The 16,551-nt window shown below is 41.8% G+C and overlaps 1 protein-coding gene across 1 annotated transcript; it reads right to left on the bottom strand.

Moving 5' to 3' along the window:
- Nucleotides 1–2,713: 2,713 nt before the first annotated feature.
- On the bottom strand, nt 2,714–13,062 carry LOC124113545 (methionine-rich protein-like). The gene is made up of 3 exons (XM_046473937.2): nt 12,848–13,062; nt 7,353–7,727; nt 2,714–3,777 (listed from the first exon to the last, which is right to left on the bottom strand). The coding sequence occupies exons 1-3, from the start codon at nt 12,966–12,968 to the stop codon at nt 3,704–3,706; spliced, it is 570 nt and encodes a 189-aa protein (XP_046329893.2). The 5' UTR covers nt 12,969–13,062; the 3' UTR covers nt 2,714–3,703.
- Nucleotides 13,063–16,551: the final 3,489 nt, after the last annotated feature.

Here is a 16,551-nt window from a genome sequence, read left to right as displayed (position 1 = left end):
TGCATTTAAACAGTTGTGTGGAATGATAGATACGCGTATCATTGAAGGTCTTGGTCATAATCAGGTCATATCTGGGATTCGAACTAGGGTATGTTCTGTGGAGACGATGGTTAAGATATAACCCCAGCACTCTGGTGCTTGTCGTGAGAGGCCGTTAGGTAGAGACTGGAAGATCTGACTGATTTCAGATCGTGTAATCGTGTATCGTATCTCACTAGTTGGGGCACGGGCGGCCTAGAAGTGTGAGGCGTCCCAACTCTAGCGAGTTGCTTACCGTGGGCACACCAGGAACCTATGATTGTGGTTTCGAATCCCAGTTCGGCCCGATTATGTTTCTAAGTTTGTCAGCACCATACCCGTGCTCGTGGGTTTCACCGTAGTGGTAAACGTCTGAAATCCACATTTCCTCTCACATTAAGCTGACACGCAGTGATACGACTGGAATACTGTTAAAAGCAGCGTTAAACCCAACTCACTCTCTCACTTTAGTTATTGGTTTGCCTGTCCTGCACTCGAATAAACAGGCCGTTGATAAAAGCCACACATGTATTCGTAGATAAGGGACACTTACTCCTTGTATTGATGTGAAATGGATGTACTCTTCTCAGAGGAGACATATGAACAGAGGTGAGGTGAGGTGAAATGGGGTTTAACGTCGCGTCCAAGATTATTGCACTTATATAGCGACGTGCATGTACGTGTGTGTGTTTGTGTGGCTGCTTGTACTAGTCCGGTGCCGATTTATAGTGCTAGCTCACTGAGATACCATGCCGCAGTTGAACATGAATACCCCACTCAGACACAGTATACTGACTCCGAGCCGACCGGTCCTTGTTTTAGCCCCTTAATGCCGAGCGCCAGACAGGGTAACAACACGCCGGAGACCCGGGTTCGATTCCCGACATGGGTACAATGTGTGAAGCCCATTTCTGGTGTCCCCCGCCGTGATATTGCTGGAATATTGCTAAAAGCGGCGAAAAATCAAACTCACTCACTTACTGATGCAAACAGGAATGGCTCCAATCGAAGTTGACAGACATTTTTGTGTTTTGTTTATTGTAATAAAACAGGTCTTCCCTGCGAAGTGTATCAAAACACTTGCACACTTTGGTTAAAAACATGATTTTTCGTCAAAATCTCTGTCGACGCCATGTTGACGGTACACATGCCCTGCAAATCCTGCAATCAACCGAAATCTGCTCACCATGTTGTTTATGGACCGGATGTCGATTTCGTTGCGCTAGCTCACTGAGATACCATGCTGCAGTTTAACATGAATACCCCACTCAGACACAGTATACTGACTCCGAGCCGACCGGTCCTATTTTTAGCCCCTTAATGCCGAGCGCCAGACAGGGTAACAACAAGTACCATCTTTTAACGTCTTTTGGTATGACGCGACCGGGGATCGAACCCCGGACATTCCGCTCTCCGGGCGGACGCTCTACCACAAGACCACGGAGGCGGTCCATATGAACAGAAAGAAAACAAAGGTGTAAAACAACAGCTGGTTTAATAAGGAAACAAACATGTTCAACACAAATGGTCTACGTTAACAATGAACTCTGCACCTACAACCTGGGTAACCAAATACATGCTGGTCTAGTTTCCAACAGTGACGTCATAGGTTTACATCGAGCCTACAAACTGGCACAGACGTCATGTTCTGGTGATGATATACCCTTAGGAACCCATCACTTAATATTCGAGTGGGGGTAAGTTCTTTAAGACATACGAATTCTCTTTTTTTCTAGGGGGAGCGAAACATAATTTTGGGCCCCGAACACATTTACTTTCAGTATATTGTCATATGGCAGGGTAATTTAGCTAAATTTGAGCTAAAAAATGTTTAATTGTATCACATTGTTTCTGTTGAGATTGAGTAGAGGTTCATAACGTTGAAAGCCCGAAGTGATGCAGGTCTCAGATGTTTACCACTTCGGTGAAACCCACGAGCACGGGTATGGTGCTGACAAACCTAGAAACATAACCGGGGCGAACCAGGATTCGAACCCACAATCATAGCTTTCTGGCGTGCCAAAGGGACGCAACTCTGCACAGCGAATCGCGGCCCCTTAGACGACTTGGCCACTCGTGCCCCGATTCCATTTGGAATTCAACACGTAACGCTATGCATAATTTCGAGTGAACGAGTTTCTTTCTTTTAAATATGCGGACACATTACTTTTGTCCAGCATGTTTGGGAACACATTATGCTTCTATTCCTGTTCACCATTATCAAATGTGCTGCCTCGTTCTGTGCAGAAGCGTCGGTGTAGGTGTAACTCAGTCAGCTCTGGACATTTTGACATCCAAACTTTGCTTCAGAAACGTAAACTGTTTCTGTCGAGGAATCATTTGACGAATAATTAAACAACAATATGGTCATGAAGAAACATCAGTTGTTGGACGTTCTATAGCTGTGAACATACTATACTACCAATAAAAAATAGGGGAACTAATAATGTGAAAGCAGCTGCCTCTGAACGCATATCTAATCACTATGAGTGAGTGAGTGAGTTGGGTTTAACGCCGCTTTTGACATTATTCCAGTTAGATCACGGCGTGTCCGCTTAATGTGGGAGGAAAGCCCGAAGTGATGCAGGTCTTCAGACATTTACCACTTCGATGAAACCCACGAGCACGGGTATGGTGCTGACAAACCTAGAAACATAATTGGGGCGAACCGGGATTCGAACCAACAATCATAGGTTTCTGTGCCCAAGGGACGCAACTCTGCACGTGTTACAGGTACACACTGAAATCAAAGTCTGTGCACCTTCAGGGGAATTCAAAATCACAAATGCAATTGAGTTGAGCACACGCTTAAAATGTCAAGATAGTATCTCAATGAACAGACGGGGAGACATCAATATTCCAAGTTGCACGAATATTTGGCAAATCAAAAAGAGTTATTTCTCGCCTGTTGACAAGTACGGGGTTGGGTTGCAGTGACACTAGGGCGTGGCAGGCCTACCTACAAAAAGGACGCCTCGACAAGATCGTCTCATATTAATTGCAGATTCAGATCTGCTCCTGTTATCTATAGAGAATTCCGTACAATAAAAGCAAGGCGTATTCCAACGCCTACCGTTACAAGTAGGGTAGGGTGACCCTAATAACTTACCACAGGGGCAAAGGTTGTGGTGGGCATGGCAACACCAAGATGGGCTCTTCGCCAATGGCGTTATACCATGTTTACAGACGAATCAAGGTTTCACCTCTGTTCACAGATGGCAGAAAACGATGTTGTCGACGTAGCGGCGAGAGTTATGCCAGGGCAGCAATTCTTGACCACGATCGGTATGGGGCCGGAAATGTCATGGTGTGGGCGGTATCACACACGACAGTCGAACTAATTTGGTTACTGTGAATGGACATTTGACTGGCCAGCGATAATATGCGTCCTGTCGTTGCCAAGGACCACCACACAAGTTAATGAACAGTGTGCCATCAAGGTGTCGTGCATGGCTGACACACGAGATATTGATCTACAAGCCTGAAATTCATTCTACAGTCATTTATGGTCATTGCGCCTTCAATATTATGTCATGAGTTCCCGTATGTTTTGTCGGTAGTACAGACGCTGATTGGTCAATGACGTGTCTCCCCGTTGATTGGTGACAGATACTGAAGTAATGTTCCTCGGGGAGTTCAGAGAGTAACACAAGTTTACTGTTACGTTGTGATGAATGTTCATTATCTAGAGGGCGAACATTTCTGCCATATTCTTCATCAATATCATGTTTGCTGATGAATGAATTAACCCTTTGTTGACTGAAACGAGAGAGAAAACGTTCATTAAATATACATAATGAATGCAAGACAATAACTAGCCTAAATTTTCTGCAGAAACAAATTCACTTAAGGGGTATATATCTGTGGGAATTATATGAATGGACCACTGAAACAAGTGATGACACCAGGTGTTCGCGAAAACGGTAAGAATTAATGGTACCGGTAGCACCAGCCATTCATACAATTGACATAAAAAAGTAAGTATGTATGTGTAGGAGAAACCATGTCTCCGAGGGATTACTAGAGATTGTAAACCCTCACATTCGCAAACGTCCCTCACGTGAGGGTTTACAATCTCTAGTAATCTCGAGGAGACATGGTTTGTCAAACTTCTAAACCGACTCATCGCATAGACAATATGAAATAACTGTAATAAAAACTCTCAAATGTATAACCTGTATCGGAGATGAAATATCGCCTGCAGTCCTGAACTCGGTTCAATGAAACCAGTGACCTCAGCACGTGGGTTTCGCAATGGTGCGAAATCTGCACGTGCGTCTCGCAATGGCACGAAATCTGCACGTGCGTCTCGTAGGCTGAGATAATTACACGTTTTGCTTTGACCGACGCTCATTCATTGTACAGCCTGTTGCTGGCGTAGGGATCTTGAAAAGGACATTCTAAAAAGCAGTGCAGCTTGTCAACACCTCTGTAGCCTTGTGGTACACTCACTGGGCTACAGGTATGAAGGTTGCGAATTCGATCCTCGGGAATATAAAGAAAAACATTTGTCATTTGATTTTACATTTCATTACATGTTACAATCTGAACGGAAGTTATAATGATTGTAAAGTTTCAAAAACTCCATGGCGTTACACAAACAGCCAGAAGGTTTATAATGCCTGATTACATCAGTACTCCTGCCATACGACCATTCGTCACCGCTCGCCCCTTTCCGTAACCTGCAAGAAGACTCGTCCCCCCTATGGATGAATATTGTGTGCGAAAATACGACAAACCAATCAGAATGCGCGTATGATTTCAAGTTCTTCGTCAAAGAATCCCTCAGAAATAATTTTTGATTTTACATATGTCTTGCATCTAAACATATACCAAAGAAACAGTTAAATGTGTTCAATCATACTGTATAATTTCGCATGTCCAGATGTGCTTTTAATTGCATCTGAAATATATATAATATATGAGGAAAGATACGTGAACCATTACGTAACGAGTTGACAATTGTTTTAGGTATGCCCGTTTGCGCTAAGACGGAGCCTGGTCGCAAAAATTGCTACGAGAGGGGCACGAGTCGCTCTTCGGCTTGTCCCGGAATAACACGAGTTGGTCACGAATGGCATACGACGTGCGCCTGTGATTGTATTAACTGACAAATGTATTAACTGAAACCTGTTACGGCTCACACCCTTGAACAACCTGTTTCCGGCATGTTGGAGAATCCAGGTCACCACAACGTGGGAGAAGCATCAGGAACACGTATAGTTTTGGGGAAGTGTCCAAAAAAGAATTTCTGTTTACATGTTTGTTTTAATTAATAATTATGTTAAATCACTACCACTACTGCCGTGTCCAGTTAAAGTTCTAGCAATGTTCTCCTTATTTTGTATGACAATGCAGATATCACCATTGATGTAAATATTAAAAAAATAATAAAAATAGTCTTTGAAAGGCGTTTAGAAGTGAGTGTCAGCGTTATTTGGGAGGAAAGCCCGAAGTGATGCAGGTTTCAGACGTTTACCACTTCGGTGAAACCCAAGAGCACGGATATGGTGCTGACAAACCTAGAAATATAATCGGGGCGAACCGGGATTCGAACCCACTATCATAGGTTTTTGGCGGCGCCTTAGACGACTGGGCCACCTGTGAACCCCCTAAACACCTCCTACCCCAACCCCACCCCACCCCAACCCACCCCACCCCACCCCACCCCAACCAACACCACCTGATGAAGGATTAGGCATATACTCCGAAACGTTGAGTTCCTCATCATAAAGAAGTTGACATAAATAAATTCTCTTCCTTAATAAAAATAATGCAATATACTACTTCTAGTACAACAACAAGGTAATAGCATAAAAAAAGCATTATATTCTTATCTGGTTAATATTTAAAATCCCCTGCCTCCAAATACTAACTCCTTATACCCGAATCAACCAAACTGTAATTGATTCTAAGCTATTGTCTATTGAAGGGAAGGAAATTTTTTGTTAATAATTATTGCTCAGTCGTCTGTGCAAGTCGCTGTGCAGAGTTGCGTCCCTTTGGCACTCCAGAAACCTATTATCGTGGTTTCGAATCGCGATTCGCCCCGATTATGTGTCTAGGTTTGTCAGCACCATACCCGTGCTCCAAAGTGATAAACGTCTAAAACCTGCATTACTTCGGGCTTTCCTCCCACATCAAACTGACACGCCGTGATATAACTGGAATACTGGTCAAAGCGGCGTTAAACCAACTCCAAGTTGTTCTCACGAGAAACATGTTACCGTTTTGCCGTATTGGCGTACTTTCTCAATGTAAACCTTCATATTTCTTGGTTGATAAGTCAAACATAACAAAACTCCTCAGTTTTACCCTTGTGTTTACAGGTCCAACCAAATAAGCCAATGAGCGTCCATCTTTCATTTAGCACATAACGTAACACGTTTGAGCCTCATCTCTTCTCGAGCCCCTAAAAAATACGTAATCACGCGCTATATGACGTAATCAAGGTAGACGCTTCAAAGCCCACCGAAGACATCAACGTGTTGGTCAATTGTTGCTGAAGTTATGTTACAAATTAAGCTACACGAGGTAAGATATTTATTAAATAGTGAAAAAGTTCCTTACAACTTACTTTTTTCACAAATGCACCTTATAAAAAAACTTGATCAGATGTTAAGTTTGCATTAGAAGAATTGTATGTACCGAGGGTGTATTGGCTGTTGTTTGTAAACTTTAATGTCATGTGACTGATCTATTTTTAGATTTTGCATCTATTTTTAACGTGACTGTCACGTAGGGGCTCGAAATTCAGAAAGATGGCGCCTGATTGACTCGTCTCGCTTGACAAGATATGGTTATTTCACTATCCAATTGTAAACACAAATAAATGTTCTCAAAGGTAGGTAAGACTTAATTTTAGTGTTTTGCGATTGTTATTAGACACGGAATGAAAAATACTTCTTCGGGGCTTGAAAGCACAGTACGCGATGACACTATAAGGGTAACGCTATCTTTCAGGGCATTATCATTGGCAAAAGCCAGAGGTCTTCCAGAGGTTACCTTTATTTTAGCTAAAATGGATGGAATTTTGTATCAAATAAAAAGAAACAACAACATCGGTTTTGAAACATTTACTGCAATCAACACAAATGTCACTGACCCACGTTTACAAATATGGAAACGTCATAGAACAAACCAGATGACGTCACTATTTAACGTGACGTCACCTATGCCTATCCTATGACGTCACATAACAACGGGCGTGATAATGGCCCGTCGTCAAGCCATATGAGGGCATTATCAAGTTACAGTGGCCCACTGAGTCTTGATAACATGCGGGCGGTTTACTGATAATTCAATCCATTTTAGCTATAATGACAGTTACGCACCGTATGAAGGGCAGCACATGCCGATGGGTCCTGCTTGTACACATCTTCTTCCTGGGTACTTGAAAGGGCAGAAGTCATTGGCCGGGGAACACCCTCGGGGTAGGAGGTACCGCAGCATGGATTCCACGTCTATCCCGTAGGAACACCCCAGCTGCTTTGCCCCGAGGTATGATGGCGACCTTCGGAAGCTTGGCCTTCGTCTCCCAATCATACCAGCCATCATCCCCCCTGGCATACCGCCAATCATACCTCCTGGCATACTGCCCATCATACCTCCTGGCATACCGCCCATCATACCCGATGGCATACCTCCCATCATACCACCTGGCATACCGCCCATCATTGGGGAGGGGAATCCTGGCATCTGTGCTTCGACTGAAAGCAAGAACAAAAGTAATGATTAGCATATGACTACAGATCAACGTATTTATCATATGATGGGTGGGTTTCTCGGCAGGATAAAGCCAACGGTTAAAATCGATATCCGTTGGGGTTAATGCGGATAGAGATGCAAATATCAAAGGTCAAGTAGGGACTACTTTCAGTGTTATAATCAAACATGGCGTCGCCCTTGTCATTCGGCGATCGAGTCAGAATGAACCATCGGGAATCCTCAGAAACTACTGGGATAATTGCTATCATAATCAAAAGAACTGTCTAATATACTGAAAATCAGTGTCTAACTGTGACGTAACTAAGGCATTTTACAACTTTTGGCAACTTTTTAGATATAAATTGCGAAACAATCCCACATCAAGCTGACACGCCGTGATAGAACTGAAATACGTTTCAAAGCAGCATTAAACCCAACTCAATCACTCACTCCTCCTACATCAAGCTGACACACCGTGATATAACTGTAATACTGTTCAAAGCAGCGTTAAACCCCATTTATGCTTCCAGGTGTAACAGTGAATATTTTATGACCGTTTCAGCTACTTTTATCACCTCTCATATGTTCACATCAAGATGGAAAGGGGTAAATGTTTCAAACCCTGAACTGGGTTACATACTACGTCCATTAGCTACGTTGGTTATACACATACATTCCAGGGTGTATCCGGCGATAGACCAAGCGGCGTGAGTTATCCACGCCGAAACCGAATGTGTACTTGCGTTTGTTCATGCCAAAATGATGCAGAAAAGTATACACGTTCTTTTTCTAGACGTAGTTAATTCATCCTCCCGAGGCTAACTGTAAAAGTCCAGTTTTCTCCCTTGCCGAACTAGCCCGTAATTTCTGGGTTCAATCGTAGCGCCACCAGTGAATATTCCGAGTTATGTCCCTTATATATCCCTCTTATTGACCAATCAGATTTCACCTTTGATATTACATGCATTTTCTCCAAACAAAATGCCGGCGCCCGATCAAGACGATCGGATCGATAATCAAGATATGTAATGTAAAACACAGGTCTTACTTCGCGAAGTGCATCAAATCACGTGCGTTGCTAGATTAAAAACATGAAAAGATTTGGTATATACCTGCTGACGCTAAGTTGACGGTGCACATGCTTTGCAAATCCTGCAATCGACCGATATCTGCACGGAAGTTTACGAACCGGATGGGGATTTCGTTACGCGATTTTGTAGCCAAACTATATAACTCCATAATTCCTTCCTAGTTCGACAAGGGTGGAAACTGGACCTTTATGGTCAGTTAATTCCCTTGCCTCGGGAAGATGTAGTTAACTGTGTGATGAATTCCGAAAAGACCGCGGATCCAGGAACGATGCAAATCGTCCTGTTTCAACGAACAGTAACCTACCCTACAGCCAGTTGTTTGCCATGCCTTGTTGTTAACGCCCTTCTGGTTGGTTGAACTGGGTGCATTCGATAGTAATAACTGTACCTTGTCAACAGACATGACGTAAAGGTGGAGTCTTATCAACTGAGATAATCAAAACTTTTGAATTTGTGAAAATAATTCAGGAGTATTCATACTTTCAAACATATAGAGCCCCATACGTTTATCACGTTAATATATTTACATACATCTAAAATCTTATTCAGCAGGGCAATATGGTCAAAAACATCGTATAGAAGAAGAAGTCTTTTATTTGTACTATGGCCACTGGCCCAGGTACAATACATACATTTGAAAAAGTGTGGTATATTAAAAAAAGGTAATGTCAGGTACAAATTTACAGATTTACAGGCTTTTCATAATTACGTCTTCTTTCATAGCTGTAATACGGGTATTTACATAGTTTTCCAAGTAATTGTTAACATGAGGATGACAGCAGTTTTTTTAATTTATGCATATTTGATTTATGCAAAAAGTTGTTGGTAAGTATATTTGTCTAATATCGTTGTAATATTCACTTTCTAAAGTAAAATGATATTCATTCTCTATACTTGTTTCATATATAGGGCATGTTTATCTTTAGTCTTAGTAGCCCGGCTCTAAGCCTTAACATAATATTCGATATTTCAGCAACAAGGGAAAGGTATTTTTCTGGTTCCAGGAGACTTTTAAACTCTTTATACAGGATGTACCTAGAACTAGCCTAGATAGTACTATTCCATGATTGATAGAACATACTTATCAAAACGTTTTTAAAACTATTCATGAATGATGGTTTGACAGCTTGACTGAGCCAAACTACTCCAAATCCGTGAGAAAATAATATTGAACGAATAGAAGAAGCATAGTTATGATGACCACACTTGTCGTTATATACAAGCATATTATAAGATTTTCTTGGTATCCTATCTTGGTCCATTTCAATCACTTTTAGCCAATACTTTACACAATGACACATAGCATTCACATATAGTGGGTATTGACCGCATTCCCCATACACAATAGCATTTGGTGTTTGCAAACCAACGTTAAAAACTTCTTACAAGCCATAATATGCACTTGTTCGATTTTTTCAAATCTGTCTACACCCCATATTTTCGCACCATATAAAAGAATAGGTTGAATCTGAGTATCGGATATTTTAAAGAAAACAGAAGTGTCAACAAAACCAATCTTCCGTAGATTGCGAATATTGCATATGAATGTACAGTTACGTCAGGGAATGTAATAACGAGGTATCTCCAGAGAGATCCTCGTTATTACGCGCATGTCAATTACATTCTGTAACCTTTTATCGTAAATAGGATGAAGATATCGGTATCGTGATACAAGAGTGAGTGAGTGAGTGAGTGAGTGAGTGAGTGAGTGAGTGAGTGAGTTTGGTTTAACGTGTCAGCTTAATGTGGGAGGAAAGCCCGAAGCGATGCAGGTCTCAGACGTTTACCACTTCGGTGAAACCCACGAGCACGGGTATGGTGCTGACAAACCTAGAAACAAAATCGGGGCGAACCGGGATTCGAACCCACGATCAAAGGTTTCTGGCGTCCCCAAGGGACGCAACTCTGCACAGCGAATCGCGGGGCCTTAGTCGACTGGGACCCCTATAGTTATACAAGAAAGAGAGCGACCTTTAAATATACAGCAGAGTGTTTCAATAGTTTAAATGTACATTCCACAAACTACACTGAACAGAAAAAAGTTATATATCATGAGGTGAGGTGAAATGGGGATTAACGTCGCGTCCAAGATTATTGCACTTATATAGCGACGTGCATGTACGAGTATGTGTTTGTGTGGCTGCTTGTACTAGTCCAGACTGATGGCGATTTATAGTGCTAGCTCACTGAGATACCATGCCGCAGTTTAACATGAATACCCCACTCAGACACAGTATACTGACTCCGAGCCGACCAGTCCTTGTTTTAGCCCCTTAATGCCGAGCGCCAGACAGGGTAACAACAAGTACCATCTTTTAACGTCTGTCTTTTATGACGCGGTCGGGGATCGTACCCCGGACCTTGCGCTCTCCGGTCGGACGCTCTACCACTAGACCACGGAGGCGGTCTTGTAAATCAGGAATATGTTTGGAGATCTGTTACGTGGCGAAGACTGAGCAGACAATCTCATAAAAAATATCCCCCAGTTGATGATGTGATTGGGACAGTTGATGATATGGTCCGAGATGGCTGAGCATAAAACCTCCACCATCAAATCCGACAGCAAATCAGCCATCTCGGACCATATCATCAACTGTCCCAATCACATCATCAACTGGGACAACGTCCAAATCCTCGCCAACAACCTCCATGATTTCACCAAAAGAAAACTAACAGAAGCAGTCCACATTCGCCGCCACAACCCAACAATCAACAGAGATCAAGGCTATTTCATCCCATCCGCCTACTATGAACTCATCAAACAATAATCACCTGTTTATTGGCTTCATGCCCCATTGGCTTCTAGCTATGTGTTTTCTGTCCATCGTGTTGTGATAGCATCATCCTTGTTGTCACACCTACCTATGTTATCCCACTCATGTATGCCCTGTTAATCCTCTACTGTTAACCCTCCACTTGCTATATATATTCTGCACTCAGAATATATCCCTCCCGTGTGCGAAATACGCATCAGTCGGAAAGCGCACGTTAAATCTCCAAAGTAAGTAAGTAAGTAAGTATATCCCTCATTCAGTCTTGCTTGACAACGGTATAAGGATCTATACCGAAACGTCGCTTTTTTACAGTATTAAAGAAGTTGTTATCCATAAAATTGTGTCTATCTTGTCATCCGCCAACTTCTAAGTAATGCCTATCAAACAAGTTACTCTCTTTCGCGTCGTGCGTAGTCCCTTATTGAATCGGTTGGTCAGGTCTGGTCCCTTGGTCGATTGCCATGGTATCAAGTTGTTCATACTATCGACCTCTGGTTTGTCAGACATATTTGAACATGCAGCCGTGATACAGTTGAATCAAAACAGCAGGATCGATCAACTAGACTATCAAAAATACTAATTACATTCAATGTTATGTTCATTGTAATGTTAACTGTTAATGTTAACAATTCTGACGTCATACACTTTGGATAAGAGCCACAGCAGCATATTTGACAGTGGCAATACAATATAAAGTCACCACACAACAACATACGTGTATGTCACTTTTCACAGTACAGAAAACTTCTTTCTTCAACAAGAACTGTTATGTTAGCATCAGCCTCTGCATTCTTTCATATGTATTGTAAAAGTCGGTAAGAAGTATAAACTTAGTGCAAAAATATAATGTAGAGTCGCAATCCATTATTAAAAAACAACGAGGGCGTCGGAATAACTCTTGGTCAGTGTAAAATACATCTTTGTATGGTCAGCTTTGTCAAGGACAACTATTTTCTAAATACTTGTAAAATACATCTTCAATTTCGAAATTTAATGTTCTTTTCTTTTTCTTTTATGAAGCTTCACAATTACAATGATGTGTTATCTTTATTCCCAACAGCATCGTGTTTGTAACAAAAATATAATATTAATAAATGTCCATTGATTTTATTTATTCATTTTTTTAAATACCGTCGATTCGTCATATTTTTTTTTTCAAATTATGAATAATATACAAATATGTGTCATTTTTTTGTGCATTTAAAAGACCAGGTCTCAAACAATGTTTGATTCGTATAAATCCGGCAGTATTCTTACCTATGCATGCTGAGACCACGACGACCAAAATGAATGCGGAGAAAGACATCTTCCTTGCTGTGATCCGGCTGAAGTCAGTGGGCGGAATAACTTGTGACTCGCCATCCGGTCCTTTTATCATGGGGGTCGTACTCCCCTGTCACCGCCACGTCAGGCATGCGTCGTACGAAACCGGACCAACTTACCTACACATGCACAACCAACCTCACACGCCACGGGTTTCACGAAAACACAACTCTTAAGGAAACGTGGACATACGGATTTACGGTTTTCACATCAGTGGTTAGAGGGGGATTCATGGCGTCCATGGCAATTTACAGTCCTAACAGTCGTTAAACTCTCAAGTCGTTTAGGGGAGATTACGTGTCTCCAAACTCATTTATTTTTACATCAATCAAGCTAGAAGTATGTGACTGCAGTCATTAAATTTAATGCGGTGTGTCATTTTCACACGGATGCAGCATCTTCCTGACCTAGTCACGATTCTGTCTTATTTTTTGTGTCGTGTTTATTGTTTAAAAGACAGCGACATTCCAGTAACATGACGGCGGTTTATAGATAATCGAGTCTGCATCAGACAATCCAGTGATTGATGCACACACGAGGTTGGTTTGTTTGTTGTTTAACGCCGCACTCAGCAATATTCCAGCTATATGACGGCGGTCCGTAAATAATCGAGCCTGGACCAGACAATCCAGTGATTGATATCATGGGCATCGATCCACGCAATTGGGATCAATGACATGCATCAACCAAGTCAGCGAGCCTGACCACCCGATCCCGTTAGTCGCCTTTTACGACAAGCATAGTCGCCTTTTACGGCAAGCATGGGTTGCTGAAGACCTATTCTACCCCGGAATCTTCACGGGGCGCACACCCGAGGTACAATAACAGCAATCAACCAAGTCACAGTGCCTGATCACCGAGTACCCATGTCATTCCCTCGCACGACCTCGTTAATCTCCGACTAATGAAGTAGCAAAATGCAGTAATACCCATGAGGGTTAAAATATCGTCTTTAAGTTGTACTCAATATTTGCACATAAATATCATATGAAGAGCTCAGAGCCAAAAGGGGCCAAATGCTCTTTGGCCCTTTTAGCATATTATTGCATAAATAGCATCTATGACTTGTTGTCTACCTGTAAAAAAATATTGTATGTTTTCATGGATAATCTTTTGAAATGTAGCGACTTCAAATTCTGTAAAAGGGCCAAAGTCAAGTTCCAAAAGGGCCAAAGTTACTTTAATGGATTTTGGCCCTTTTAGCTCTCATTTCCGTGTGTGGTTGAGACTGGTTGATTTTGTCATCTTATTATTATGTTTCAACTATTTCAAGTTGGCATTAGTTTAAATCATTTAAAAGAGCTTTAATGGTATGTGTTTGTACTTTAAGTAGTAGTTTATCAATCTCACATGTTAAATCTCATGCAAATCCCTGAGGGTATAAAGAGCCAAAATACAGACATTGACCCTTTCCTACCTCAAACAAATTATAAACGTTAGTTTATGTCCCCTTTTGAATGTTTTTTTATAACAGCATTTATGTCTTTGCTGTCAGAATATGTTAATGTCTAGGAATTTATCGCTGAATAAAAAATATTCATGAACATACATATGGTTATTGTTTTCATCACTTTTCTCCAGTCAGACTCCACGTGACATTGGTCCTTATGCCCCTCAGCTCTTCATGAGCACTTTACTGATTCTCAAACCTAATTGGTTGAACTGTTCTGACGTCATACTGTAGCACGGTAGGAGTGAGTGAGTGAATATGGTTTTACGCCGCTTTTAGCAATATTCCAGCAACATCACGGCGGGGGACACCAGAAATGCCCTCTTACACATTGTACCCATGTCGGGAATCGAACCCGGATCTTCAGCGTGACGAGCGAACGCTTTAACCACTAGGCTACCCGACCACCCCAGCACCGTAAGACATGATGTCATCGGAACAGCTTTTCTTAAAAAAACTTTCATTTAATAAATTTAATAATGAGTGAGTGAGTTTGATTTTACGCCGCTTTTAGCAATATTCCAGCAATATCACGGCGGGGGACACCAGAAATGGGCTTCACACATTGTACCCATGTCGGGAATCGAACCCGGTTCTTCGGCTTGACGATCGAACGCTTTAACCACTAGGCTACCCGACCGCCCCTTAATAAATTTAATAAGTTAAAAATGTATATGTTTAAGTTTCTTATAATCACCGTGGATAATAAAAAAAATAACTTACCTTCTTGCATAAGGCGACCGCTGTCCCACACAAATAACTGGAGATGCTCCCTCGTTATAGGATCGAACTTACACCCTTATTTCTTGACGCTCATTGGCTATTCTCTATATTGTTTACAGGCAACGGTATACCCACAGCCTATCATTTCTCTTGTGTGTACTATATCATCAGCATTGCAGTTCTTTGATTAATTGACCGCCTCCTTGGTCTAGTGGTAGAGCCTCCGACCGGAGAGCGGAAGGTCCGGGGTTCGATCCCAGGCCGCGTCATACCAAAAGACGTTAAAAGATGGTACTTGTTGTTACCCTGTCTGGCGCTCGGCATTAAGGGGCTAAAACAAGGACTGGTCGGCTCGGAGTCAGTATACTGTGTCTGAGTGGGGTATTCATGTTCAACTGCGGCATGGTATCTCAGTGAGCTAGCACTATAAATCGGCATCAGTTCGGACTAGTACAAGCAGCCACACACACACGTACATACACGTCGCTATATAAGTGCAATAACTTTGGACGCGACGTTAAACCTAATTTCACCTCACCTCATCACCTCTTTGATTAATTATGGTAATGTACTCTCTACAAGGCAGGGCATAATGAAATATGAGTGTTGTCAGTCGTCAGAAGAAGGATAAGCTTGGATTAACTGATCCTCGTTTAAAAGGTGTTCGGCAACGAGGCTCACTTACACCTTGCCCATTATTAAAGTTTGCTAAATTCTAGAAATGTTATAAAGTAGAGAAACTTCTACAGACATTGACAATAACAAGGATTACATTCTGCTGAACTTCATGGCGAACGGTATTCTCCGAGCAATCACAGGTCAATATGAAGAGACTCCTTTATAAACTTACATTGATTTACATAATTTTTACAATGCAGTAAACAATGAGCCACATTGTTAAATTGAAAAAATAAGTTTTTACAAAATGTACAATTTGCAGAAATGTCTTTATTAAGAATATTGAGATGCCCGCCGAGACCCCAATGTCCGAGACGAAGTTTGGATAAGAGAAACTCTTCTCTTCAATTAGTTCATATCAGAGATATGTAATGTATTAATAAAAAGCTCGAAGCCATGAATATGGCGTCCTTTTAAGAATGATGCCCATGTCTGTTGCCATTGTGTTTTATCATGGCGATTTTTAACGAGGCCTTATTCTGCAGGAGAGTGAGTGAGTGAGTGAGTGTGGTTTTACGCCGCTTTTAGCAATATTCAAGCAATATCAAGGCGGGGGACACCAGAAATGGTCTTCACACATTGTACCCATGTCGGGAATATTTGTACAAGTATCACTTGTCCCCAACTTGATTTAATAAAGCTGTTTTCTATCAAAAATCAAGGGGGGACAAGTGTATGAGAAGTGTATGCACTATACCTAGTAACGGTATGTATGCAACTACCTGCCACCTTGCATGGTTCGCAAACACTCTCAACGTTACCATGACAGAGAAGTGTATGCCCTATA

The sequence above is a fragment of the Haliotis rufescens genome, unplaced genomic scaffold (assembly GCF_023055435.1).
Source record: "Haliotis rufescens isolate VD_foot unplaced genomic scaffold, xgHalRufe1.0.p SCAF_24, whole genome shotgun sequence".
Taxonomy (NCBI): domain Eukaryota; kingdom Metazoa; phylum Mollusca; class Gastropoda; order Lepetellida; family Haliotidae; genus Haliotis; species Haliotis rufescens.
The sequence above is the reverse complement of the archived record's forward strand: the minus strand, read 5'-3'. Positions and strand labels throughout refer to the sequence as shown.

Bases quoted from the DNA above. Each gene is read 5' to 3' on its own strand.
- LOC124113545 (XM_046473937.2), bottom strand. From the start codon at position 12,968: ATGATAAAAGGACCGGATGGCGAGTCACAAGTTATTCCGCCCACTGAC. The intron at 7,728-12,847 runs GTAAGAATACTG...TCTTGCTTTCAG, and splicing joins CGTGGTCTCAGCATGCATAG to TCGAAGCACAGATGCCAGGA. The intron at 3,778-7,352 runs GTGCGTAACTGT...CTCTCGTTTCAG, and splicing joins CATGTGCTGCCCTTCATACG to TCAACAAAGGGTTAATTCAT.